This window comes from Petaurus breviceps, unplaced genomic scaffold, assembly GCF_028583685.1.
Source record: "Petaurus breviceps papuanus isolate PSGF00001 unplaced genomic scaffold, PetGlider_PUasm1.0 90842, whole genome shotgun sequence".
Classification (NCBI taxonomy): domain Eukaryota; kingdom Metazoa; phylum Chordata; class Mammalia; order Diprotodontia; family Petauridae; genus Petaurus; species Petaurus breviceps.
Window position 1 is genome coordinate 4046287 of NW_027187358.1, and position 27828 is coordinate 4074114.

The 27828-nt window shown below is 38.9% G+C and overlaps 1 protein-coding gene and 1 long non-coding RNA gene across 4 annotated transcripts in view; one reads left to right on the forward strand and one right to left on the reverse strand.

The window, feature by feature from the left end:
- The window catches only part of LOC138148762 (uncharacterized), a 15310-nt gene extending 8826 nt beyond the window's left edge, over positions 1-6484 (reverse strand). Inside the window, exon 1 of the long non-coding RNA XR_011165149.1 lies at positions 5849-6484. This is a non-coding gene — a long non-coding RNA (uncharacterized lncRNA). The remainder of the gene's footprint in view (positions 1-5848) is intronic.
- Positions 6485-6677: 193 nt separating this feature from the next.
- Positions 6678-27828, forward strand: part of EML4 (EMAP like 4) — a 175395-nt gene continuing 154244 nt past the window's right edge. The window contains exon 1 of one of the 3 annotated variants that reach the window (XM_069071585.1): positions 6678-7051. Coding sequence is in view for 1 of the 3 variants with exons in the window: in XM_069071584.1 (XP_068927685.1) it covers positions 7027-7051 (25 nt within the window). In the remaining 2 variants the exon portion in view is untranslated. Of the gene's footprint in view, positions 7052-12108; positions 12172-27828 lie in introns of those variants that run through there. The other 2 variants (XM_069071584.1, XM_069071586.1) reach the window with 2 other exon arrangements.

The window sequence follows — 27828 nt, forward strand, 5'->3', positions numbered from 1 at the left end:
GGGGGGGCCCTGGACAACGGCTTCCCAGAATACAGATCAAATCACAGAACACTTCTCAAAGTGAGCCCCCAAAACAAAGCTACACATCAGGGCTTATATAGCCTCTCCTGGCTCAGAGAATGTAACAATCATTATTGACCCACTGGCCAATCAAAAAGTATCTACTGAAAAGCATCCCACCCCAGGCTTCAGGTGCACTTTAGGCTAGGGGCAGGGAAGATCTTCCAAATTTGCATTCCCATTACAGGATCTTAACCTGGGAACCCATCTGTTTTCAGGGGAGGAGGAGTCTCTGAAATTGGATGGGGAAAATCACATCTTTATTTCAACATAATTGGTTGACTTTATAATTCTATAATTTTATTCTAAGCATTATTCTAAGAAGTTCTTAGGTTTCACCAGACTGCCAAGGAAGTCCATGACACTTAGGGCTATTTTACTACCTTTAATTCAAGGTAAAAGTCTTACTGCAGAATAGTAAAACAAAAGTCTACAAGATCATAAAATTGTCCAGTTATAAAGGTGAAGCTCTTCAGTCACAGTCTTTAAAGTTTTATTCTCAGCTGTAACCCATTGCTATATTGCAGTGCCAAACATACTAAACATAGTTTAAGCTAGTTTTTCTCATAAGTGAAGTTATACTCCTTGAGATGTAATGTGATATAATAGAGAAACCACTCGACTTGAAGTCAATTAACAAGCATTTATTAAGTATCTACTATATATTAAGCTCTAGAAATACAAAAATAAGGTGAAAATATGGACCCTGCCTTCACGAACTCACATTCTAATGCAGGAGACATGTAAACAACTACGAACCTAAGATATATACAGAGTAGATAAGTATCTGGCTCTAAGTCCCAGCTCTGATGCTTACTAGCTGTGTGACCATGGTCAAGTCACAACCCCCCTGGTTTTTTTCTTTAAAATAGAATTGCACTACCTATCTCATGGGCTTCTTTTGAGGAAAATACTTTGTAAAAAATTATAAATATACCTCATAATGCAAAGGGTTGAATCTCTGCCACTCCTGCCTCAGGTACACTCCAAAATGAAGAGACATAACTTAACAGAGCATTAAAAAAAAAAGCTCTTCACAAGTAAGTCTCAATTCTAAGCTAAAGATCAGAACTGGACTCTTCTAGGGTCATATAGGCAAAGTTAGAACCAGAAGTAGTGTTGGCCACATTTCTTGACTTACTCAGGCATTACTTTTTGTATTAATCCCTTACCCATGTACAAAGTATTTGATGACTGTGTCTAGCATTCTAAGACAGTGAGAAGTGTTAGTTACATATGCCTTCTACTACTAAAGAGTAACTGAAGTTCTTTCACAAGAATGCTTCCTTACTCTTGGGTGCTAGCTGGTCTTCTATCTTACCACAGCTTGTGTGTGGGTGATGATGTCTCACCTCACAAACTTGTGTGATACATGCCACAAAATACCATTGTCCTAACTCAATTTTGGATTCTAGTTTTGTTTTGAAATTGCTCCATACTCATAGCACTTCAAAAGGTCACAGTAAGGGCTTAGAATAGAGTGAAGTAATCAGTAGGCTAGTTCCAAAATGACCATGCATCTGACAACTGAAGTCCTAGGTGCCTGATGGAAATAAACAACAAGAAGTCTTTGATACTCTTCACCAAGGAATGGATTATTTTTGAGGTCACTAAGTCTTTGGGAAGTTCTGGGTATATACCAATTATATAAAAACTCCTAGCAGAGTAATTCTGAAAATGTGATGTATTTAAGCCAAATCTTAAAAGTCTGAATTTTGGTAAATCAATATGCAACTATACTGTATTGTAAAGGTATAAATCTCAGCATCTTTATGGTATGCACCTGGAACAATAATGTGTTTTAATATCTCACAGATTCTGGAGCTCTTACATATATAGCCTATATTAAGTTTCATATAATAATGAAGGTTCCCTCTTTTCTCTTCAGACATCATTTATTTCTGCATTTAAAAGGTGAAACAAAACATTTAATAATTACAATTTCACAGTGGATTTTTTTATCATATCTGTTTATATGGATTTTAGTAGGTTCATAAAATTTGTACTGTTTCATGAAAATAGTCATTGGCTCTGATAGTCATATGAAAGCAATGAAAGAAAATAGCTTTGCAGTCATGGATCACAAAGCATTTGGAAAAATTAATTTCTTTTAATAACTTATGTAAAAAGTGTCTGAGAGAAGATAAAGGATTATTTCATTGTGTTTTTTCAAGGTCATATTATCTAGAGAGCATCATGAAATAAATCAATGCAGGGATCTTATTTTTTTTTCCCCATTTCTGGCTTCAAATGTTATGTCAAAGGACTAGGGAGAGTGAAACTCCACCTTCAATATATGTAGTGTCATGGGTTTGGGAAAGTGACCACCCGCATTGATGACTGTGTGGGCAACATGCTGGTCTGAATTGCTGTTTATTTTATACAATAGATTTATTCCTTAAAAGTAATACAGAAATCCAATGTTTATAAAATGAATCATATTTTAAGGGAATTGGGGAGTTCAATATTTCAATGAACACTATGGTGAATCTTTCATCAAAGTAAAGAATTCTTTGGAAAAACAAAGTCATTGCCTGTGTTTTATAAATTTGTATTTTTATGTAGTTTGCTTAGATGCAAGTGGTTATTTCATTTTCAGAGAGTGAACTGAAACTACTTAATTATTTCAGCAATATTAAGGAAAAGTATAGCTTCCAAGTATTCTTCTGCCTAATTTAAACATGCTGAAACAATAATTGGCAGTTTTTAATCAGTTACATATTTGCTGTAGAAATAATTTATTGTTTGATTTTCAGAATTCTTTTTTATGAAGACATCTTTCTCAAAAAGCTTAAAGTGGAACATAATTAGTGTGCCATTAAAAGACTTAGTCAAATTACAAAGACTTGTAAAGCCAGAGCATATATCAAAGCTAGCAAGGAAAAGTTAACTCCTTTAAAAGTTCTTTTGGTTGGAAAATGGGAAGAGAGCTAGGGGAACTCATAGATTCCACAAACTTCATTTGGTTAACCAAATCTCACTCAGTATTCTTGACATTAAGCAAGTGCAATTTTACAGTCCAATTGTTGAAATTTCCCCACATAAGTTACTATAAAGGCCTATTTAGCTAGCTATTAGCATAGAAAATAGAACACAGTGCCTAGAGTCAAGAAGACGGAGTTCAAATTTTACTTCAGACACTTACTAGCTTGTGCTGACTCTAGACAAGTCATTTACCATCTCTTTGCCTCCATTTCTTCAATTGTAAAATAAGGATAATAATGTCATCTACCTCACAGAGCTGTCATGAGGATCAAATGAGATAATATTTGTAAAAGTGCTTAGCACAATGCCTGGCACATAATAGGCACTACATAAATACTTACTTACTCCCTTCTCCCTATTTGCAAAGGACCAGTCCTGCTCAGTCTTTTTATAGAGAAGCACTTAAGGCCACTTAAAAACATTAGGATTAATGACATTATCCAAATTAATTTAAAAATTAATACCAATGCCAACCAAAAAAAAACTCCCTATTTCTGATGAGGAAAGTGATGGAAGGTTCATAAACTGAGTTCTTGATATTTCCTTTTTCTTCCTTTCCCATACCCAGTCACCAAATCTTTTTCAATCCTACAGTATCTTTTGCATTTATCCCCTTCTCTTCATATGAACACTAATCTAGTTCAAGCAATCAACACCTCCTGCCTGGACTATTAAAAAAGCCTCCCCCAAACGATCCTCCATTTTCCGGTTCTCCTCTTTCCATTCTCTACACATTGATAAAAGCATTTATTAAGTGTTTAACATATGCTAGGCACTGCATTAAGGGCTGGTGATACAAATACAACTACCAAGGCAGTGCCTGCTCTCAAAAAGATTAAATTTTATTTTTTTTTATTTAGCTTTTTGGAGAGCAACTGGGATTAAGTGACTTGCCCAAAGTCCCACGGATAGTTTTATGTTAAGTGTCTGAGGTCGGATTTGAACTCAGGTCCTCCTGACTCCAGGGCTGGTGCTCTATTCACTGCACCACCTAACCACCCCCAAAAGATTAAATTTTAAAGGAGGGAGAACAATAAAGAGGAGCTGGAAAGTGGAGCAGAGAGGATAAGTGCTTTACCAAGAGTGGAACACTCAGGGAAAGTACCTTGGAGGCCAGCAAGATAAGGTAAAAACTGAATTTTGGGAGAACTGAGAAACCCAGGGACAGACTCCAGGTACCAGTGGGGAGGAGTTCAGAGTGAAGGCAGCATGGCATGGAGCATCTAGAAGTGCCAAAAAAATCTTCTTAAGGTACAGGTTTATTTATGTCCTTCCCCAGATCAAAATTCTTTAATAGTTTCTTAATGCCTCTAAATTACAAACTTTTTTTTTTGCTTTTTGGAGGAAGGAAGGTAGGGCATTTGGGTTTAAGTGACTTGGTCACTGGCTAGTTTTTTGTGTTGTGTCTGAGGGCACATTTGAACTCAGGTCCTCCTGACTTCAGGACCAGTGCTCTATTCACTGAGCCACCTAGCCACCCCTAAACTACAAACTCTTTAGATTAACATTTAAATCCCTTCACAATCTAGTTCTAACCTATTTTTCCAAACTTATTATTCCCTATATTATTTTCCTTCATTCAATTCAACAAACATTTATTAAGCATCTACTATGAGCAAGGAAGTGTGCCAAGTACCAGGAATAAAAAGTCTTGTCACTTGGGAAATGGCCAAAATAAATTGTGGTATATGAATGTATTATTGTTATTCCATAAGAAATGATGAAAGAGGAGATTTCATAGAATCCTGCAAAGTATGATGTGATGTAGAGTGAACTGAACAGAACTGAAGAACAATTTAAACAAGGACAACATTGTAAATAAAAAAATAAAAACAGAAAGACTTAAGAACACTGATTAAAGCAATGACCAACCACATTCCAGAGGACCTAAGATGAAGTACATTACCCACCTTCCTCATAAGAGTTGAGGGATTTAAGGTGTAGAATGAGACAATACATTTCTGGACACCTTGAACTAGTTTTGATTATGTTTATCTTATTACAAGAGTTGGGTTGTTTTTCTGTTTTTGATTGGGGAAGGTGGAGGGTATTTGGAAAAGCAATAGTGACATCCAAAAAAAAAAAAAAGAAAAATATCGTTAAAACTTAACAAAAGGTGGTTCAGAGAACAGTTCAAAAGCAAGAACAAACAAGCTGGACAGTTTTGAAAGTAACATGTTGAATTTGTAAAATGTTTTGTAAGAGACTGAGTTTCACATATAATCCCTTTTGTGTAATACTTAACATGAAGAAATGTTTTACTTTGGTGTTAAGCTCAGAATAAAAATTTAAAACCCAAGAAAGCCCTTATGACTATCCACATTTCCTTATGAGAAAACTAAGGCTGAGAGAAATTGAGAGATTTGCCTAAGTGATTACAAAGCAGCAGAGTTCAGACAACCCCGTCCATTTTTTTCAGGTAAAGAAAAATGATGCCAAGAGAGTGAAAGTCAATTGTTTTAGGTAATAATAGCATCTACCTCCAGAATTGTACCAAGTACAGTGCCTGACACATTGTGGGTGCTTTAAGTTAGCTAATATAGCACTACAATGACAGGAATCGAATCCAGGTTCAAGTTCAGCACCTTACTATATTGCACATTTGGACAACCCTGTAGTCCTATGTATTACTCTATTAAAGCATTATGTAATAAATATAAAATAATTATGTATTACACGCTCTGTCTTTGAACAGGGCAGTTGTCAGGCCAATAAGACAGTTTATTTTGCTCACTGCTGGAATGGTGGAGTCAGGTCAGGTACGACCAGGTGAAGGGGAGCCAGGGATCCCCACTGTCATTACCTTGTTCTTTCTTCCTGTTGGATGCTGGTTCCCAGAGACTATCCTCACCCAAGCCAAGTTTTGTTCATACAGCTTCTGAAGGACCTGGCTTATCCCCCACGATAATTACCTTAATTCTCTTGTTTATCTTCTCAGGAAGACCCCGAGTTCAAGTCTACCTTCTGACACTTAACCTTTCTGAGTCTCGTTACAAAAGAACAGATGAACTGTGACGGCAAAAGTTTACACACTGGAAGCTCCAAGACTGATTAAAACTAGAGGGCTAGACCTCCCCTTCCCCGCTTCCCACCTCCATGGGGTCTGCTCCCTGGCCAGGCCCCAAGGTCGAGGAGCTCGGCCCCCTGGGCTGTTCCTGGGCCTGTAGCCTCTAGGGGATGTCAATGGAGGGAGCAACTGGGGAGCGGGGGGCCGGAGGAGGACGAAGCTCGCTCGGTTTCCCTCTGGCCCGCGCCGCCTCCTCAGGCTTGGCTCCCAAGAGAAGTTTCGCGTCCGTGGACTGGACAAGCTTCTCTCCAGGATCTCTCTTTCCTGAAAAGCCACCTCACCCCCTCGCGGAGCCCTTTTTAAAAACCGACGCAGGCAGCATCCGAGAAGAGGATTGCTCAGTTCCCGCCGGCTCGGGGGCGCAGGAGGTCACAGAGCGCAGGCGCCTCAATTCGCCTGGCGGTTGGTCGGGAGGGTTGTAAGGGGGAGGGCTAAGGGAGGGGAGAGGCAATCTGACCTATCCTGGCCTTCCTCCTCTGATCCGTCAGAGTCGGGGTTTGGGGGGGCGGAGTCGGAAGCTGGACGTCGCTCTTTATTTGTAGTGGGATGGGGGAGGGGAGGGACGGCGGCGGCGGCGGCACGTGAGGCGCGGGGGGCGGGGCGCGCGCCTCTGCCTGAAAGGGAGGCCGGGAGGAGCGCGGGGCAGTGAAGCTTCCCATCCTTGCTGGGGCTGGGCGCGAGTAGGGCTGTCTGTAGCTTGGAGTCCGACGGGCCGGACCGACCGACGGGCGGGTGGACGGACCGACCGAGTGGCGGAGTCAACCAACGCGAGCCTAGCTGGACCCGCCCCGGCCCAGCCCAGCCGGCAGGACTCGAGCGAGTGGGGCAGGCTCAGCCGGGGCGCGCACGCCGCCTACCCCGCTGAATGAAGTGCCCGCCCCGCGGAGCCCCGATCCCTGCGCCTTGCCCGCAAGATGGACGGTTTCGCCGGTAGCCTCGGTGAGTGTGGCCGAGGGACTGAGGCGGACCCCAACCCCCCGCCCACCAGGCTGGGAATCCCTCCTCCCCTCGCCTCGTCTCCTTTCCTCTCCTGGGGGGAGGGGGAATTCCAGCTCCTCAGCGCTGCCCGGAGGGTGACCCCGGAACCCCCTCCCTCAGCCAGACCCTCCCCCTATCGCCCCGTCCACAACCTCCTTCAGAGGTGGCCGCTGTTTTCGTCCTGGAGAGGGGCCGCGCTCCCACTCCTCTTTCAAAGCAGGGACCTCCCCTCTGCCCCACGTCGGGTGCAAACACCTTTGGTTTTCCTGCAGGCCCTTGACCCTCCGCCCATACTCCCAATCCCCACCCCCTGGAAAGGAGGGAAGGAAAGGAGTGGAGTGGAGTGTAGGAAAGTGCAGTGCAGGTACCAGGTGAGAGGCATCCCTTGCAGGTTGTAGCAGTCTTGAGCTCGTTGGGGGTGGGGGGATTAGGGGGGGCGGTGGAGAGAACCCTGCCTAGAGCCAGAAGGGAAAGCAGAAGTGTCCCTCTGGCTTTGCAAGTATGGGGAGGAGCAGTCCTGCCAAAAGATCTTGTACGCCAAGGGGACTCTTTTTTAAAAGGAGGAAAGGAATCTCTCCCTTTTTGACTTCCTCTCTTTTTATGAAAAGGAGAAAGAAGAAAGGTGTTGGGGAGGAGAAGGGAGTTGAGAACCTTGTTTCACTACTTCTCTTTTAAATGAATGAAGAAGACTAGAGTGAATCCTACCTATCCTTGCCTAAAGGAGTCAGAACTCCAAGCTGGTATTCCAGGGCACTGTGATCTATGTCTGGAATAACTATTCTGTGAGGCCAGTGGAATCTGGTTACTGTAAAAGATTGTTTCTCTCTCCATAACATTTGAGATCAGTTACTGGGGTCTAGCTGATGCTGCAGTTATGTGATGCCTGCTGCTGGATTTGCATTTTGAGGTTTGGGGACCAGAGGCTGAGTATTTTCTGTGGAGGGCACTCATCTTTAGATTTTTCCTTCCCCTGTTTTTGATTTGTAAAACCCTAGTTGGTTGATTCGTGAAACAGTACAAGGCACAGTCAAAAGCCACACTCTCATCTATCCACATACTTTGAGACTAGTATGGTATGGTATGGTTTTAACGGAAAACATTAAAGTCAGCTCAGTACATTAAAGTGTTGTTTATCACGAAATATCAAAGCCCAGTAATAATATATTGCCTTCACTGGGAACAATTATAGTAATTTATGTGGAGTAGATTGGAGTGGTGCTGAAGAGAATCTTAGAAAATAAAGCTTTTAGGCTACCATTGATAAAGGCACCCCCATCGCACATTCTCTAACCCAATTTCACATATATTGGGATTGTTCTATCTTTGTGCTATCTAGAGAGGCATCAACTATACAAAGATCTTATTGGTTTCCTTCCAGTTCATATTTTGGATGGCAGGTCTGCCCTCTCTATTCATAAAAGAATAGTGAGATCTGAAGTAGGTATGTGTGCCAGGCTAAAATGCAAACTTGAATGTCTTTGAGATGAATATGGGAATTCTGCTGTTCTCTGGAGAGCTGTTTTACAACTTCCAAGCCTGGAGGAATGGTAGAGATCATGTGAAAATCCTACCTGTTGGATCATATAGGATCACCTTTGAGATGGCTTCCTTTTTTTTTTTCCAGAGTTACTGAGTGCCTCTGTTTCTGAAGTCATAGGATTGTAGGTTTAGAGTGTAGAGGTCATTTAGTCCAGCCAACCTTCATTTTACAGATGATGAAACTTTGTCCATAGTGACACAGGGGTAGTAGCATCATGTGCTAGGGCCAGAATTTAAACCTAGAATCTTCTGGCTGAAGCTACACTTGGTATCTACTCCACCAGGCTGAATCTTAAGTTGACTCCACTGGAAATTATAGTTGCTTAGAGTTAGCAAAGGTAATGTGGAGGGGTGTTTCTCAAAACTTGAGATAGATTTTGATGTAGTAAAAGGGATTTAAAGTTATGCAGCAATTTGTCTGGGAATTCAACTTTTTAAAGTGCATTAAAGCCATTTGTTGCACTTGGATTTTTTCATTTTTTTAATTCGTTTCTTTGGGTGGTATGTGAATGGATTTTTTTCATTCAGAAATAGTATTACCTCAGGAGCAGGAAAGAGACTTAGGTGCTTGCTTCTTGAGGAGACAAGTTGATGACAGTAGAGAGGAAAGGAAATGGTTCCTGGCAAGTGTTTCCGGAGCTGCTCTTGAGGAAGATACTTCCCAGCAGGATCTGTAAGTTTGTTCTTTTTGTCTCTAGTAAGAATAAACCTAGGCCCCAATCTTAATTGAAACCTTAAGGGGTATGTGTGGTTGGAAAGAGGATGATGATGGTATTGTATTTTTACTGAGCAACCTTGCTTACACACTGGCAAATTAATGATTTGTTGTTCTGCATATAATCCACTAGTTTAGAGCTTGGAATTTTTGTTGTTCTGTTGTTTCAGTCTTGTCTGACTCTTTGAGACTCCACTTGGGGTTTTCTTGGCAAAGATATTGGGGTGTTTTGCCTTTTCCTTTTTTCAGCTCCTTTTACAGATGAGCTAGGGAAACAGGGTTAAGTGACTAGCACAGGGTCGTACAGCTAGTACTCATCTGAGGCTGTATTTGAACTCAAGTCTTCTGACTCTAGGTATAGAGCTCTCATATTGGTCCAAATAGCCAGTATTTTGTGAATTTTACTTGAAGATAAGCACTTAAACTCTGGAAGATACATTTTTTAATAGTATGTGAACCAAATAAGAATATAAAATCTGATTTTTAAAGTCCTAAGGAGGCTCACTATTTAACAGAATCTTGTGGCAAATCAGTTTGTGATGTGAGGAATCTGCTTGTAATTGTAATTGCCTCTTATTTTTTTGAAAGTTCAGAATTTTTTTCAGTTGAATTTACTTAAGTGGGGGCACACCTCTATTAGTATGTATAATCTGTGATTTTTAACTACAGCCAAGAATTTGTGTTAAGTTTTCTGAAACAATAGAGGATTGTGAAGTGATTAATGTTTTCAGTGGTAATATTACCTGCTTTTTGGCATTACTTCTGCTTAAAGAAAGCACATCTAATGCCTTTTATCTTTACAGAGCTGAAAATCTAAAGACAGGCTGGTTGGCAGCTGCTTGTGTGCTGAGATTTGCTTTAGTTGTGGTGATTTTGAGTTCATTAATTTATAATGTTGTATTTTTTAAAGAAGAGACAGCTTTTTTTTTTTTTTAAGAAATTTGGGTGTTATCTTCATTAACCCTCCCCAATGCCCTTACTAAGTTTTTTGCTGTCTTCTTTTCTAAACATCTTACCAATCTTATGTATATTATGTTAAAAAAAAAAAAACCTTTTCTATCTGGTCTCAGTAAAATTGTACCTAAAAGTTTAGAAGTTGTATACATTTAGAGAATCTAAATCATAATAAAGGTTTTAAGATCAGTCTTTGGAATTTGCCCCCAAATTATTTTTATTCAGTGCTTGCCCTTTAGACAAAGGATGCGTATTATTTTTTGTGAGGCTAAAAGTTTTTGAAAGATTAAAAAAGTTGAAAGTTAAAATTTTAAAATCTTTTTCCAAAAATTTTTTAAAATCACTGTATTAATTTCATTTTTGAAATTTTTAAAAGTTCTTTCATATGAAATGAGGCTAGTAACTACAAGAAAAATGGTTATTGATATGGCTGTATATTTGTAATTGAATAAGTAGAAATGTACTTGAATTTGTGAAATTTAAAAAATGTATAGTAATTAGCATCATAGTATTAGAAAACTCAAATTTTCTGTTAAAGCATTTTTGCATAGACCTTGAAAGACTTAAAGAAATGAATGCTTTACCACTCTTAAGTCCTAATCTATCTAAAAATACACATGTAATGTTTTCTATATTTATAGAAATGTCTGAATGTTTTATATAAAAATGACCTACTTGTAATCCCAGTATAGAGAGGAAATGATGGAAGCCTTGGGTAGGAAGTGACTGCTGTATTCTAGAATTTGTGATAAGAGAAAGAAAGAAGAAAAACCCTGTATAGTTTGATTTGCCCCCTACCACTTTTGCATTTTCAAAAGATTTAGTTGATAAATACAATGGATTAAATTTCTACAGAAGTCAGCCTAGGAAAATGGGAAGCTCTGAAGAGTCTCCAGGAAATTCCATGGGGAAAAGAAGATGTCTAAAGAAACTGCTGGGATGGCATGGGGAACTAACTCAGGAAGCAAATTTTTTTTTTAGATGACTTCCTCTCCCTTCCCTTTTCTTTCCTTTCCCTTTTGCCTCCCTCCCTTCCTCCCTCCCTCCTTCCTTCCTTCCTTCCTTCCTCCCTCCCTCCCTCCCTCCCTTTCTCCTTCCCTCCCTCCCTCTATAATGGTAGATAAGGAGTACTTTTAGATATTATTTGCATAGATTTTTAGTGAAGCATGTGACCAAATCTGCCACCACCCTTAAGGGTTAGATAATAGTGAATATTATGCTGATTCAAATCTGGTCCTAGACTAAGTACTGTCATTGATCACCATCAACTTGGATGGAATTTTCTTTCTAGCAGAATACTCTAGGGATGTGTGCTTAGTCTGTTTAATATTTTTGTCAGTAACTTGGAAAAGACAGAGCATGCTTATCAGATTTGCCAATGACATAAAACTGGGAGGCTTCAAAAAAAATCTCAAGTTGTGATAGTGAGTCAGGTCTGAAATGGTAAAATTTAATGAAATGTTAAGTTTCATGGAAAAGCTACTTTCACAAATACAGGATGGGAGAACATGGCTTAATGGAGGTAGTTCATTCTCTCTTTACTTTTGCTAGGCTGTTTCTCCATGCCTAAAATAAATGGTCTCCTCTGCCTCTTGACATCCATGATTTCTTTCAATCCTCAACTCAAATACCACCTTTGGCAGGAGGCCTTCCCCATGAACCCAGCCAGTTGAGTCTCTCTAAGGTTGGTATCTTGTATGAACCTACTTATTTATATGTATTGTTGAGTTATTTCAGTCTGACCAAGTCTTTGTGACCCCATTTGGGGTTTTAAAGATATTGTAGTGATTTTCTATTTCTTCTCTGACTCATTTTACAGATGAGGAAACTGAGACACACAGGTTTAAGTAACTTGCCCTGGGTAACACAGCTAGTAAGTATCTGAGACCAAATTTGAACTTGGAAAGATGGGTCCTTCTGACTCCAGGCCCAGTGTTTTTATCCACTATATCACCTAGTCTTCCCCCATTAAGAGAAAGTAAAGGAATAAACATTAAGGACCTGCTATGTGCCAGACACTGCCCTGAACTCTTTTACAGATAATGTTTTATCCTCACAACAACTTTGTGAGACAGGTATTATTATTATTATCCACATTTTACATTGAGGAAACAGGCAGGCAGATTAAGTGACTGTTGCGCCAATGCAATGTTTAAGGTGCCAATGAACAAAATAAAGACCATGACTGTAAGTATCGCATGACGTTTGATGACAAAATATACCAGATTCTCCAGATGGAGAATAGAACTGAAGGATTTAGACACCAGAAAACCAAATCCCAAAACCAGTAAGCCGATTCCATCATAGTACCAAAGATATTCAGAAGCCGTAATAACTCTGAGAGCCACAGCATCCTTTAGCCTTCCCACAAACCAATACAAGATCAATATTTACTCACAAACCTCTCTGTCTCCTTGCCTGAGTTCCTCTGTCTCCCATCGTCTGGCTATCTCTGAACCAGCTTCCTATGGGGTCTGCTTCCCTTCAGCAAAACTTCCCACCGCTGGCTCCATGTAACTACATTCAGCCTATTATGGGGCAGACTTTATCTTCACAGCAGGAAAGTTTCTATGGGCTCTGCTGCACCCTTCAGCAAATTCACTCCATCACAGGCTCTGTGTGATTATATTCAGCCTATTAGGGGGCAGAGTTTACTTTCAAAGCAGGGGAGGTCATAAAACTCCCCCCTAGGTCTGTTAAGGGGCAGGGAAGATCTTCAAATTCCCATTCCCATTACAGTGGCATGTACAGGTCATGCAGCTTGTAGATCTCTGAAGCCAGATTTGAAGTAAGCAAATTATCTTGAAAGCAGGGGCTGTTTTTTTGTTGGTGGTGTTTGGGGGGGGGGGGTTGCTCTTTTTTTTTCTAACTCTATCACTTCACACAATGTCTAACAAATGGTAATGGCTTAATACATGTTTTTTGATTTGTTGGTTTATTTTTAATTTTGAAAAAATTTGAGTGACTACAAACTTGGCAGTTTATTCAGGAGAGTATAATAGCATCATGACAGTGGTGTATTGGTACAGGGGACAGAGCACTGGCCCTGGAGTCAAGACCTGAGTTCAAATCCAGCCTCAGACATTTGACACTAAATGTGTGACCCTGGGCAAGTAACACCACTGTTATATCTTTTGACTTTCCCCCTTTAATTATTTTTTAATCCTTTAAACCCCACAAACTTCCCTCCCTCCCACCACTGTCAAATCCTGTTAATTCTTTATGTTGCAAACTCTATCTGCCCCTTTTCAGATCCAAGATCCCTTGTCACATCTGTCTGAGCCCTTATTACTTCAGTCCTGGAGTACCTGCCTTAATATATTCCCAGTTGGTCTCACTACTTGAAATATTCATGTCTTTCACTCAATGTGCACATGTTACAGTTGAATTAATTTTCCTAAAGAATTTGAGCTGCTGACCATATCACTTCCCTGCTTAAAACCCTTCAGTAACTTCTCATTGCTTCACAGAAGAGGAACTTGAAATTTAAGGCCTTCTTTACCCTGGCCCTTTTTTAGTCTTTTCCACCCTCATCCCATTTCCTCCTCTCCCTGTTTCCTTTGGGACCCTTATACTTCATTTAACTTAGATTTGCCATTCACCTAATTGTTCTATTTTGGGAGCATTACCCTATAAAATGTGGATAATAATGTTTGTTGTATTTCTCTCAAAACATTGTTGAGGATCAAATAAATCATAGGATCCTTGGAGATCATTTACCAATCCCTCAATTTTTAGATGAGGAAATTTAAATGTCCTGTCCAAATAAGTGACAGAATTGGGATGTGAGATTGGTTCCTGTAATTCCAAATTCAGCCCCCTTCAGTTGCACCACATGAACTCCCTTGTGAAGTTTGTTGTACCAGCTTCAGTAGTGATCATAATAGACATGTTTTGTTAAATGTTCTTTCATTCCAGTCATGTCCAACTCTTTGTCACCCCATTTGGGGTTTTTCTGGCAAAGATACTGGAGTGGTTTGCCATTTCTGTTTCCATCTCATTTTATAGATGAGGAAACTGGGGCAAACAGGGTTAAATGACTTGCCCAGGGTCACACAGCTAGGGTGTGTCTGAGGTCACATTTGAACTCAGAAAGGTGAGACTTCCAGACCCTAGGCCCAGCACTCCATCCACTTCATCACCTGGCTGTCTTCCTTAAGAGACATATTGTTTAAATACCTCTTTTCCTGGATTCAAACCACATTATCTATCTTTTGAAAAACTGCCCATATTCTTTCCTTCTTGAAGTCCATCTGGCTTTACATATTTGGACAGCTCTTTCCAGCCTTTATCATTTCTGACATATTGTAGTTATCTGTTAACATCTTCACTCCCCAGCTGGGTTGTCAGTTCCTTGATTGGGGGTGGGACTAAGTCCTTTACACTTTTACCTCCTCTCCTGTGTCTTGTATCCTAAATATGCTAGATGTTCATCCAACCTTTGAGTACCTATCATGTGCAGAAAATACAGAGGTATAGGATCTAGTCCTTGACCTCCTGGAGTTTATAGTCTAATTGGAGAGATAGGTTATATACACATTAGCCAATTTAGCTTAGGAAATTTTCTAATTAGTAAATTAATTGAGTATATTATACAGTATTTCTGTAGTATCAATTTCTGGACGATGTCTGGAAAGGAAAGGGAATTTAATATGCCACAAGAGAGAGAATTCTCTATATGATTCCTTTTAAATAATAGGTTAATATTCCCTCTCCTCAGGAATATATTTCCACGTTTCTAAATCTTACATATTCTTCAAGGCATAGCTTACCCTGTTTTTGAGAAACTTTCCCTGGCTGCTCCAGTATGTGCTGCTCTCTCGTCTGAAGTTTCCTAGTAATGAAAATATCTCTTAGCATGTCAAATAAATGACCTTTATTTTATTATTCATTATGGGTTCATCCTGTCTTTTCAAATGAGAAGTTCTTCTGGTGGGCTAGGGTTAACAATGACTACTTTTTCCTTTGTATTCCACATAGGTGCCATGGTACTGTGTACACAGGTGCATAAATTCAGAGATTTTACTGCATTTAATACAATTTCACTTATTACCCTAAGAGTCATTGAACTACTTGAAAATCATGACCAAAAAAAGCCTGAATACCTTATTTCAAGAACCATAAATGGATACTTCCAGTTCTGTTAGAACCAGTGAGCAAAGTGAAAATAGAAAGAATCCACCACTGACTTCCTGAACCGCCCCCCCCAGATGAAATAGATAAAGATAATAGTTTTCCTTTGACTAAATAGCCACCTGCTGCTAAGCTTTTTGAGCTTCCTTGTCTGCTGTTTGGTTTTTCTGCCCCCCTCCCTCTTGTTGAGTAAATAAACTCTCGAAAGTGAAGGACTTATTGATGAAGTGTGAGTTTTAATGCTTAGCCTTTGTGATGTTTATTTTTTGTTGTTCATAGGCTTTCTTATTGTTTCTTGTTCTTGCCTTGGAGATTATTGACCGTTGCTAAATAAGTTAATGAGAGCAATAGAAGTTTTGCTCTCTTATGCCAAATAAGAATTTGTTGTTTATTTGGAAAACTAAGGAGTCAATAAATCTAAATCATGTGGTTCAAATAGTCTTATATCAAAAGACTGCACTCTCCCTGGATAATTGTGGCCAATCTGATCCCAAAATGACAGAATTGTTTTTTATCTTAATATATTCCTGAAGGTGGTAGAACTGATTTCTCTGGATCAATGAATGGGTATTTTCCCCCTACTTTTGAAAAAGGAAATCCTGAGTTCAGCACAGGTAAAGTATATGCATTAATCTCTTTGAATAAAATGAGGGAGTTCAACTAAATGGCCTCTCAGAGGTTTAGGTCTAGAACTAAGGGTGAAGTGCTTCTTGGCACTTCTTGGTACTTAGTACTTATTTTTGTTCAGTCTTCAAGATTCTTATTAGTGTGGATTTATTTTGTGTATATAAATAGTTCAATTTATATACTTATAAGATTGTGATATTGAATTCAGATAGGATTTTATATAGCAAAATAAATTTATGACTGAGGTGATATACTAGGAAAAGTAAAATTTGCCTTTTTCTAGGTGCCACTTATTAATACTTATATAATTATGAATATAGTTTTAACAGGTGTGAGTGATGTGTTTCTACTTAGCTCATTTGTTTACTGCATGTGCTTAATGTCAATATCATGTGATTAATTCCTCTGTAGGCCAGTTAGCCTCCCTCTACACATAACCAGATACTACCCTTTCAGGCTTTTTGCATTGATCCCAACAGGATCTAAAACATATTGTGAGTAATCAGTACAAGGCTAGCACCACTATTGAAAACACAACTTGTAATATGTGTCTTACTGATGGTAGTACACATACTATGTGCACATAAGTGTGTAATAAATGCTTGTTGATTGGTAGCATTTCTTTCTTATTTGAATTGTAAAGAATTCAAGTAGCAGAAACCTATGACATTTTTTAATTCTTCCTTGAGAATAGGGATTTTTAATTCTTTGTATTTGCATCTCTTGCACAATTTGCATTAACACAATTCCTTGCATGTAGTAGGCACTAAATAAATCCTTATTGATTGATTCCTTTTTACCTACACCAATTTCTAGTTCATCCATTTTTCCCTTGTGTGATTAGTATAGAACTTCAGTTATGTACTGTTGTTAATGAAATTACCCAAATCTCTTGTCAAGTAGACTTCTAGAGAATAGTTGTTGTCACACAGCCATTCCAATACTACATTTCACAATATAGATATCTAGACTGTTTATTGGGCAGAGTACTAGACTTGGAATTAGGGAGATCTTAGTTCACATATTTCCTTAGACACTTATCTGGTCAAGTCACTTAACTTTTGTTTGTCTCAATTTCCTCATCTGCAAAATAGATATTATAATACTATTATATAATAGTTATATAAGATAACTATGTAAGACCCTGTGTAAACCTTAAAGTACTATATAAATTATAGCTGTTATTCTTCTAAGAATCAAAAATTGTCTTATCCTAGTTTCTGGATTCTTTCACCCTCTTATAAGACTGCAGAGTAGATTGAATAAAACTGGAATTATTCTGCAATCCTAAATCACTTCCTTACTAAGGAAATTGTAGTGTCCTCAGCCTCTCTGAAATTCTGGGCAATTGAATTTACCTAGTAGCTATCAGAACGTAAGCCTGAATTATTCAACCTGGTGAGGTCAGTTTTGTTCTATAAATGCTATGTTTTCTGCATTGTCAATTTAATTAAACAGCAACAATCATTAAGTGCCTGCTACTGGCAGGGCGCCTTTGCTGTGCCAGGGATATAAGCATAGTCTCTGCTGTTGAGTGATATTCCTAAAGCACAAGTTTGCTCTTCCACTTCCAGGATTAACACATTCTAGTGATGTTCCTTTTAGCTTTAAAATCAAATACTGATACCTCTGTTATTTAAAATATTTTACAGTTACTCCCACCTACCTTTCTAGCCTTTATTATACTTTACTCCTTTGTAAACTGTGGCCCAGCCACACTGTCTTTGCTGTTTCTCACACCACATTTCATCTCCTATCTCTGTGCCTTTGTATAAATTATTTTTTTCCCTCCTTCCTCCTCCCCATTCGAGGAATGTACTCTCTCCTCACTTCTATCTCCTCAAATCTCTAGTTTCCTTCAAAGTTCAACTCCAGAGTTACCTCCAACATGAATCCTTTCCTTCTTTCCCTTGCCAAACCTTCTCTCCCCCCATTCTCCTTACCTTGCATGTACTCATGTATGAGAGGTAGTATGGCATAATGGATAGAGAATACAGCTAGGTTGGGAAGACCTGGGCTCCTTCTTATCTTTGACACATACAGAGTGAGTAGGCCTGGCCAAGTGCCTTAATGTCTCGGCATCTCAGACTACTCTCTAAGACTATATACTATGTAAGTTGCAGAGATGGTGCTGATAGAACATTATGCTAGGGTTACTTCATTATTACTGTATATAAGATCAAATATGGAGTACAAATTATTCTTTATTTTTCACCTCTTCCCAATTCTTTTTTGTTTTATCCTTTATGTTTGTTATTTTGTTAGTACTTTTAATTGTATACTTGTGTTCTCATTGATCCCTTTTTCCCTCTCTCATGGAAAAATATTAAAAAATATTAATATCTTCTTTTACCTCTTTCTTCCACAATGCAGATTTTTTTTCTCTTAATGTATATGATCTGAGATAATGCTTGCACTTTTTTTGGTTATTTTACAAAGGTAATATCTGCATTGTTCTTGCTTATGTATATTTTTGTCATTATGGTGACTTTTAGCTATAAAATCCTGAGGGCTATTTGGTAGTAATATATTTTTAATCTTATTTTCCTGTCTCCATTGTTTTTATAATCAGTATTTATTAAATTGGAGTAAGGATACCTTATTAAGGATTAATATAAGGATTAATTATGCAGGAGTTCCAAGGATATTTTGTACATAAGAGTTTAGAGAATTCCAAACAGCTGTTTGGGGGTGGTAGTGGCAGTAAATTGTGGGTTACATGAATGGGATGAGATCACTGCCTGACCTTTTTCCCTTCCGGCCTTTAACACCTACTCTTTTGGTCAAAAGTAGATTGAGCTACTGAACTTCAATTGATTGCTTAGTGATAGCCCCTATAAAGGTGATTGTGAGTGGCTATTTTGGAGTTGTTTTTTAGAGGGAAGTATATTGGAGAAGGATGACAAAATTTTGGTGGGGGAGGGCATATATGACATCTTTTTAAGGGCTATAGGTAGAAAAGTTTAGGAACCATTGTATAGTTCACATTTTTTGGTGACTTTTGAACATGCCTCTTTTTTCTATCTATAATCATTTCTCCAGCATATTGTTATAGACTTGTACGCATTTAGTTTGAACCATGCAACTTAACCATTACTCAGGGTAAGATAATATATAATTCACTATTTTGCATTTTTCTTCCCAGCTACGTTGTAAGCTCCATGGGAGCAGGAGTGTGTTTTTATGTTTTGGGGGTCTGACTGCCATGTACATAGTGGAAGTACTTGATCTCTGTTGTTTAACTTGCCTCTCTTTTGCTGACTTGGGGAAACTGATGGATTAACAGACTTAAGGATGTTTTAATAAATATTCATTGGTTGATTACTTGCCTTTTTAAGGGCAGATTCTTATCCATAAATCAAATTGCACATGCTAATAAAAGTATATCTGACTTATGAATTAAATTGCAGTACCTATGGAAAAGCAGGTATGGTACGTCATAACAATTGCCAATGCCAGCAGTAGCAAGAGAAGCATTGAAGAGATTTCCACTATTATGGTCTGAATTATATAATATTCATGTTACATATGTATATAAAATGTGGGACCTTTAGTAACATTTCAGATGAAATTGAACCTCTCTTTCATATTTGTTTTAGTTTGGTCCATTCTTGCAATCAAATGCTTTATGGCAAAACTCATGACTATAGGGCCTAAAACTGAGTCAGGCTAAACCAGATTAAAATGTAATAGCGGAGTTAACAAAATAACTAATTTGTGGTTTTCTTAATCAATATATGACCTACAGGGATCATTTTCTTTTTGAGTTTGACACCACTGCTATATGATAACCTCAAGCTGATTATCTTATTTTTCTTATAGTGAAAATCAATAGAACTACTGTCAGGATTTATTTTTCACTCATTTATTTGGCAAACATTCTACTGCCACTGTTAGAAAGGTACTGTGTTAAACACTGTGCTGGGCCAGGAGCGAGGAAGACCTGAGTACAAATCCAGCCTCAAATGCTTAATTAGCTGTGTGACCCTGGGCAAGTCATTTGACCGTGTTTGCTTTTTTCATTTCCTCATCTGTAAAATGAACTGGAGAAGGAAATGACAAACCACTCCAGTATCTTCGCCAAGAAAACTCAAAATGGGTTCCTGAAGAGTTGAATATATCTGAACAGTAACAAAAGTGCTAAACACTCTTGGTATAAAAAGAATAATGGACTTGGCCCACAACTTATAGTATAGAAAAGAATAATTATGATGTGAAATGTAAGTATATAAGAGGCAGAAACAAAGTACCCTGAGGAAGTGCTAGAATGTTTTTTGCTTGAGGGATAGAAGTTTGGGGAAATTTTCATAGAGGTGGCATTTGAGCTATATCTTGAAGGGTGATGAATATTTCCATAAACAGCACTAGAGAATTGGGCATTACAGGTATAAGGAATAGCTTGAGTAAAAATAGAGAAAAGACATGTTCAGTTTTCGTGGAATTTAGACTAGGGCTTTGTTCAGTTATTTTTCAGTCATGTCTGACTCTGTGACTCCATTTGAAGTTTTCTTGACAGAGGTACTGAGTTTGCCATTTCTTTCTCCATCTTGTATTACAGATGAGAAAACGGAGGTAAACAGGGTTGAGTGACTTGCCCAGGGTCACACAGCTAGTAAATGTCTGAGGCTGGATTTGAACTCAGGAAGATGAGTCTTCCTGACTCCAGGGCCAGCACTCCATGCACTGTGCCATCTACTGTCCAATTTCTACTAACTTTAAAGAGAGCAGTTTTGGTTGAATTATGAGGTCAGAAGCAAGACAGTGAAGAGTTCAGAAGAGTGAGAGGAAAGAAAGTGGAGGTATCTATTATGGATGGATTTCTTTAAAAGTTAAGCCACAGAAGGCAAGAGAGATGTGGAATGATAATAGGGATGGACAGATCAAGTGAGGCTTTTTTGGAGATGACGGAAACCACAACATATTTGTAGGCAGTTAGAAAGCAGTCAGTAGATAGGGAGAGACTGAAGATTAAAGAGAGTAGGGATGATAGTGGGACAAAGTGCTGGCTAAGAAGTATGGAATAGGATCATTTATGTATGTAGAGGGTTTTGTCTTGGCAAGAATGGCCACATCTTCATGAAACAAGAGTGAAGGAGAAGATAGTGGTAGAAGGCATCTGGGTGATTTGAGATGAAGAGGAGAAAAGAGGCAGCTCTTGGTGAATGGCCTCAGTTTTTTTCAGTAAAATATGAGCCAGCATTCTCAGCTGAGAGAAGAGTAGGGTGGGATATGGGAAATTTGAAGAGGGATGAAAAAGTTTGAAAGAGCTGCTGCTAGTGAGTGGCATAGTGAGTTAATTAGGGAGATGTAAAAGGATTATCTTATAGCAGGGAGGGCCCAGTTCAGGTTATATAACATAAATATGTGGTGGACCTACCCAGTCAGCAAGGTTTTGTGATTTTTCTCCAGCTTCATTCAGCACCACATGTGTAGGACAAAAGACAATATACAGGAGTGGGTCAAGACTGATATTTGACAGGGCAAGATTGGTGAGTGATATGATATTGTAGCATACGCTATGATAAGGTAGCAGAGGACTTGAGAAGATAACATTTTAGACTTGACCAAGGAGTCAGAAGGGTGCAAAGAGGAGAGTATAGCTACTACTGCAAGGGTGATGGTCCAGGAATGAACTGATTAGAGAATGAGGTGTAGACAAAAAAAACAAACCCTAGTTGGGTGTTGCTAGCCAGAGGGTAAGGTAGAATGACAATAGATTGTGATCAGGTAAAGGAATTTCAGAGTTCATGAATGTAGAAGTGGATGGAGCATTTGTGATAGAAGACAAATTCTACGGTATAACCATCTGTAATGGGAATGTAAATTTTAAAGATCTTCCCTGCCCCCAGGCTAAAGTGCACCTGGAGCCTGGGGTGGGAGGCTTGTTTTTCAGTAGATACTTTTTGATTGGCCAGTGGGTCCAAAAGGTTGTTACATTCTCTGAGCCAGGAGAAGGCTATATAAGCCCTGATGTGTAGCTTTGTTTTGGGGGCTCACTTTGAGAAGTGTTCTGTGATTTGATCTGGATTCTGGGAAGCCATTGTCTGGAGCCCCCCCCCCCTTTGAAAAACCCAGATGTTGATTGGGTATGGATGCAATGGCTGGACAGTTTGGAAAGCTGTCTACTTGATCTGTTTCTGTCTTGATAATTCTGCCTGTATGTTTTGAAGTTTGGGGTGCTGACCTTTTTCCCCTGAACGAGGTAAAGGATACATGTTTGACTGGTGAAAGTAAGTTTGTTAACCCATTTTGAGTTGCTTTCCTTTATCAAAGCAGATCCAAGAACCTGTGGTGGCAGCAAACCCTGAGGACACTTGGGGTGCTTGCCGCTACACCATCTCTTTGTATGGCTGAGGTGGGATGGAGGATTAGGTCTTGTGAAATGAGTAAGTTGAGGAATTGTGAGGTTAGGGTCCTTAACGGAATATTAGTATGTATCAATTTGAAGTCCCAAAATAAACTCATTGAGGAAAGAAGGGGAGTGACTAGACAACAATTACCAGAATTTTAATTGCATAGTAGATGCAGATTGAGTGTACCTTAAAGGAGGAGAGGTTGCTGAGTAATGTGATGATAGTAGAGGGAGAACCTGAAAGTGGCAATGGGGAACAAAAAAGGAGTGTTCCAATTTCCCCATTTCAGCTAATGAGGGAAAGTGCAGCTATTGCTAGAAAGGGTGGCCAGAGAGAGGGTGCTGAGTATCTCATTGAGAGCCAGAAATTACTTTGGGAAAGGAAATTTAAGTGTAAGTTTGTTGACTTTGAAGTAGGTATTTCTGAGATCACAATAAAAGAGGTGGGGTGGGTAGTTTTAGAGTAGGGCATTTGAAGGAGTTGGGTAGAGAGGTATGAGAATAAGGGGAATGGATGTTCAGAATCTAAGAAGGGAAGAGGGGGTTGTTTGGGGTTTTTGTTTGTTTGTTTGTTTGTTTGTTTTGCTTTTTAGAGTGGGAAGGAAGGGCAATTGTGGGGTTAAGTGACTTGCCCGAGGTCACACAGCTAGTAAGTGTTAAGTGTCTGAGGCCAGATTTGAACTCAGGTCCTACTGACTCCAGAGCCAGTGCTCTATTCACTAGGCCACCTAGCTGCTCCCAAAAGAGGGGATTGTTAATGATTGAGTTAAGAGTTTACTTAGATTTTGTGTGGAGTCAGTCATCTTAACCTTAGACAGTTAAGCAAGGGAACTAGAACTTACAGCTAAAGGCTTTCTTCCTCCCCTTCCTCTATCTAGGTCAGAGACCAGGCTACAGACTTGATTGAATAGCCTTTTTTCATCTTCCCTAGAAGGGATGAGTCTGGTGTTTAATGGAATATTGTTTTTCCTCTTACCTGGAGAAGCTGGAGACTTGTGGGCCTGATGGAATGCCCTCTCCCCTGATCACAAAGGATTAATGGAGTGGTGCCTTCTGGCCTAACCTCATAGGCCAGAGACTAGTTTGAAATACCATGTTTCCCCGATAATAAGACACTGTCTTATTATATTTTTTGGACAGAAAAACACCAGAGGGCTTATTTTCAGGGGAGGGCTTATTTTAATGAACATTGACAGCAATTTTAATAAACAGGTAAATGTGAACAAAAAAATATACCTTTATGCAATAAGCAAATCACTGGGGAAGAACAGGATGACGCGCTCACTGCTGCAGCTCTGATTGGATGCAGCTCGGAGCGCAGCGTGTGTTTCACCCGGGGGGGGGGGGACGGTGCATACAGAGGGTACCGTAATGTAGCATGTAGTGCTGGGGATCACCTTCACTACAGTAGCAATCTCAATAGGGCTTATTTTCAGGGGAGGGCTTATTTTAGAGGAATCTTACACAGTAAGGGGAGGGCTTATTTTCGGGATAGGTCTTATTATCGGGGAAACACAGGGAGAATAACATCTCCCCTCAGTAAAAAAAAAAAAAAAGGCAGTATACTAGTTTCCAAAATTTAGTCAGAACTGAAAAGCTTTGAGTTTTGTTTTATTCTTTTAGTTTATATTGTTGTTAATACGTGTTTTTTGAATGAGTGCATATAAATTTTGGACCACTTCTTTATATTCTACATATTTGTTATTTTTTACCGGTGCCTTTATACCAAGGGACTTTAAAATACATGTTACTTCAAACACACCAATTTCTTTATTTTTCAGTTTACTTAGGGCCCACAACCTTATTCCTTCCCTTTACCCCTGTAATGCAGGGATGTGGACATGCACTTGACTTTTACTCAAAATTATTCTGTTTGAAATTACTTTATCTGATCATTCATCTACCCCTAGTCTCTACACCTCCTAAGCATATTCTTTATCTTCACCAAGATCTGGGATCTCTTTCATTATTTCCTTTCTTTCCCATTCTCAGCCCTTTAGTGAATCTCTCAGCTGCCAAAGTGATTTTTCTTTAAGCACAGATTTGACCAATGTATTCTCTGTTCAGTAAACTCTAGCGGCTCCCTAACGCATTTGAGATCAAATACAAATGCATGTATTTGGTATTTAAAACCCTTTCTAACCCAACTCTAACTTACTTTTTCAGCCTTCCTTATTCTCTCTTTAAAAGTTTTTGTTGATATGTTCTGTTTCATACATCACTATAAGTTATCTCAGAGAGCCATCTCAAATGACAAAATAGTATTTTTTAGAGAGGAGGAGAAAGTCAGCACAATTAATGGATATGCTGAAAAAGTTCAAAAATATTTACACTGTAAATCTGCAGATCTCCCATCTCCCTGAAAGGGGGTGGAAGGGACAGGCTGGATATATCTGTCTTTCTTAATTCAAGTCCTGTTTGTTCTTTGTAATTTTGTTACATTTACTTTGCCTTGTTACATTAGCTTAACTCATGTTCCAGAATCAGCACAGCATGGGGCTCAAAAGAACCCAGAAACCATTTCAATCACTCCAATATTTAACTTCCTTTTCAAAAGAAGATACTTGGTAGCCAAGAGAATCTTTCCAGCCTTTTTACCATTGTATTTCTTTATACATTCTTTGGTCCAGTCTGTCTGGTCTTCTTATTCTTTATTAATAGTGCTCCATTTTGTATCTCTGTGCCTTTCAGTGTAGTGGCTGTTCCCCATTGTGGAATGTACTCCCCTTTCACTGCTAGCTCTTAAAATTCCTAGTTTCTTTCAAAATGCTCAAGCACCTCCTTCAGAGTAAAGACTTTAGTGAAGTAGATGGAAGCAGTGGAAAGCAAGAACTATGTCAACCCCACTCACTGTATAGGGATAAGTAGAAAGAAAGTCCACCTTTGGAAAGAGATTTAAAGGTATATGTAGCATCAGTGAATTGTCTAGTCATGTTAAAAAAGTAGTAGTGCTGTTGGAAAATATGTAAAAATTCCTAAGGGTACAATGGAAGTATTAACAAGGGTAGAACAAGCATTGGGAATGTTAGCATTCAGCAGGAGATAGTGGGGAAAGCCCTGGATTTGGAGTCAAGATTTGAGTTAAGATACTGCTTCTCTTGCTTGCTGTCTGTGTGATCTTTGGCAGGTTTCATCATCAAATCACCATCAGTTGCCTTTCCTCTCTGTGTGGAGGGCTAGAGGATGGAGCATTAAAGTCCTCCCAAAGTCTGCCTTTATAGAGTACTCACAACCTTCCAAGTAACTCCATTTTCCATTAGGACATCTGATTGGCTTTAACTTTACAGCACACTATGCCCCTACCAGGTAATCCCTAGTGGCTACCCTTCATTATTTCCCCCCTTTCTTTTGCTTGTTGTTTTCCCCCATTAGATTATAAGCCTTTTGAGGGCAAGAAGCATCTCTCTTTTTCTTATCTGTATCCCCAGGGCTTTGCACAGTGCCTGGCACATAATAGGCTCGTAATAAAATGTTAATGGAATTGAAATAATTTTGTTTTATTGGCTCTTTTCATTATCTGTAAAATAAGAGGGTTGAAATACAGTAAATGATCTTTAAGCTCTTTTCCGCCTCTCAATCTTGGATTCCATTAATTTCAGTCACAAATGATTTTTTTGTAATACATTATACATTTTATTATTAAAAAAAATTTTTGTTCGGTAAAAGAAAATGTACTTTTAAATGCTTTCTTATAGGGAATCTCTTACTCCTATGGTAATATCATACAATATTCCTATAGAGGTAACTGTTCAATGTTCCTCTCATTAATGTTGAATGAAGCATGTTCTCCAAGAGTATCTGCCACTGGAATGAAGGATGTGCTGTTCAGAATCCAAATGAGATCTTCAGGATCCATCTAGAGGTCATCTTGATGCTGATTGCATCAAATCCTACAATATGACAGGGCATCCTCAGGGAGTTTCATAATAATTCAGAAGAGATTGGTTAACTCACATATGAAAAAGAAACAGATGAAAAATGCCTATCGTCCAGGAGATGACACGCAATCAAATAGCCAGTCCATATCAGTGCCATCTGTCTGGAACAGGTACTGCATGTGGATATTGAACTAGTATCAGAGATCAGTAGAGGAAAAGGCACACAGAGTTGTATTTGGGAAATTTCAGTGATTTTAATGACCCCAAGCTTCTCACCCAAATCCATTTTTATAATACTGCTACTTTTCCAGTTATACTGAATGGTGGTGAATCTTAAAATAACCACACTCTCTGAAGGATTAGTTGTAGGTGAACAAAAGAACGATAGAGGAGATGCATAATGGACTTAGATATCCATGCAGTGTATTTCTAATCTAGAGCAATATCGTCTTGGAAATGTGTAAGGACCAGCTGTGTAGAAAGTGCATGTGAAATAAAAAACAGATGAACAGCCTGGATACTTGCACTGGTACTTGTGAACTTTAAAAAGATGTAGAGTATCTAAATGAGTATCCTATAAGAGAATGTAAGTGATTTTTAAGTCTGTACAGAGGAGAAACTTAAAGAAGCAAGATTATAGATAGATCGACTAAAGTACAGTTAATCTTTTTTTTTTTTTTTTTAGGTTATACTATGTCCTGAGAGGCATTATGGAATAAAAAGGCATAGAGTTGGCTTTAAAGAGGTCAAAGTCCTGTCTTGCACACATTGGCTGTATGACCCTGGACAAGTCCCATACCCTTTCATTGCTCCAAGCAATTCTTTAATGCTGCTCTGTATTAGAAGAGGGAGTTTACTTTCTAGGTATTTGTTTCCTTATGAAATTATAAGTCCAGTCTTCCCCAAAAACTCAAATCACCTTGAAGCCTTTAATTTTTATATTAATTTCTTGAATTAATCAGCTTTCCTGCCTGCATATTCTTTTATCTGAAACTGACAGCTTTATTACTGCTTAATAGCTCCCTCCTTTGACCCAATCCCTCATTGCCAACTCTCAGTCTAACTTATTTCCACTGGTGTTTTGTAAATTAGCCTGAATAAATGAATAGGCATTTATTTAATGCCTACTATTGCCAAGCACTGGGGATAGATACACATAGAAAATTGAAACAGCTCCTGCTCTTAACTCACACTTTAATTAGAGGAGTATCCACTATCTGGCAGCAATTCAGCTTTAGCATAGGTGGAAAATATTGAAAGATGTATGGGGACAACAGTGAGGTAGGTGGCAAGAACCAGAACTCCTTAGGGTGTATCAACTGGATTGTGTGGTGATGTCTGGGGATCTGAGGGGCATAACATAATGGCTGATAGTTGGTAAGGCCTGGAAAAATTCAATATACTGTGGCAGGGCAGGGGTATGTGTGTCTCTTGGGCACTGCACATTGTCTTGCACAGATGATACACTTTTAATTTAAGTTTATCAATGATGATTCCAAAAAGGATGATCAGTATGAGAAGGAAGAGGCTTAGGGAAGGG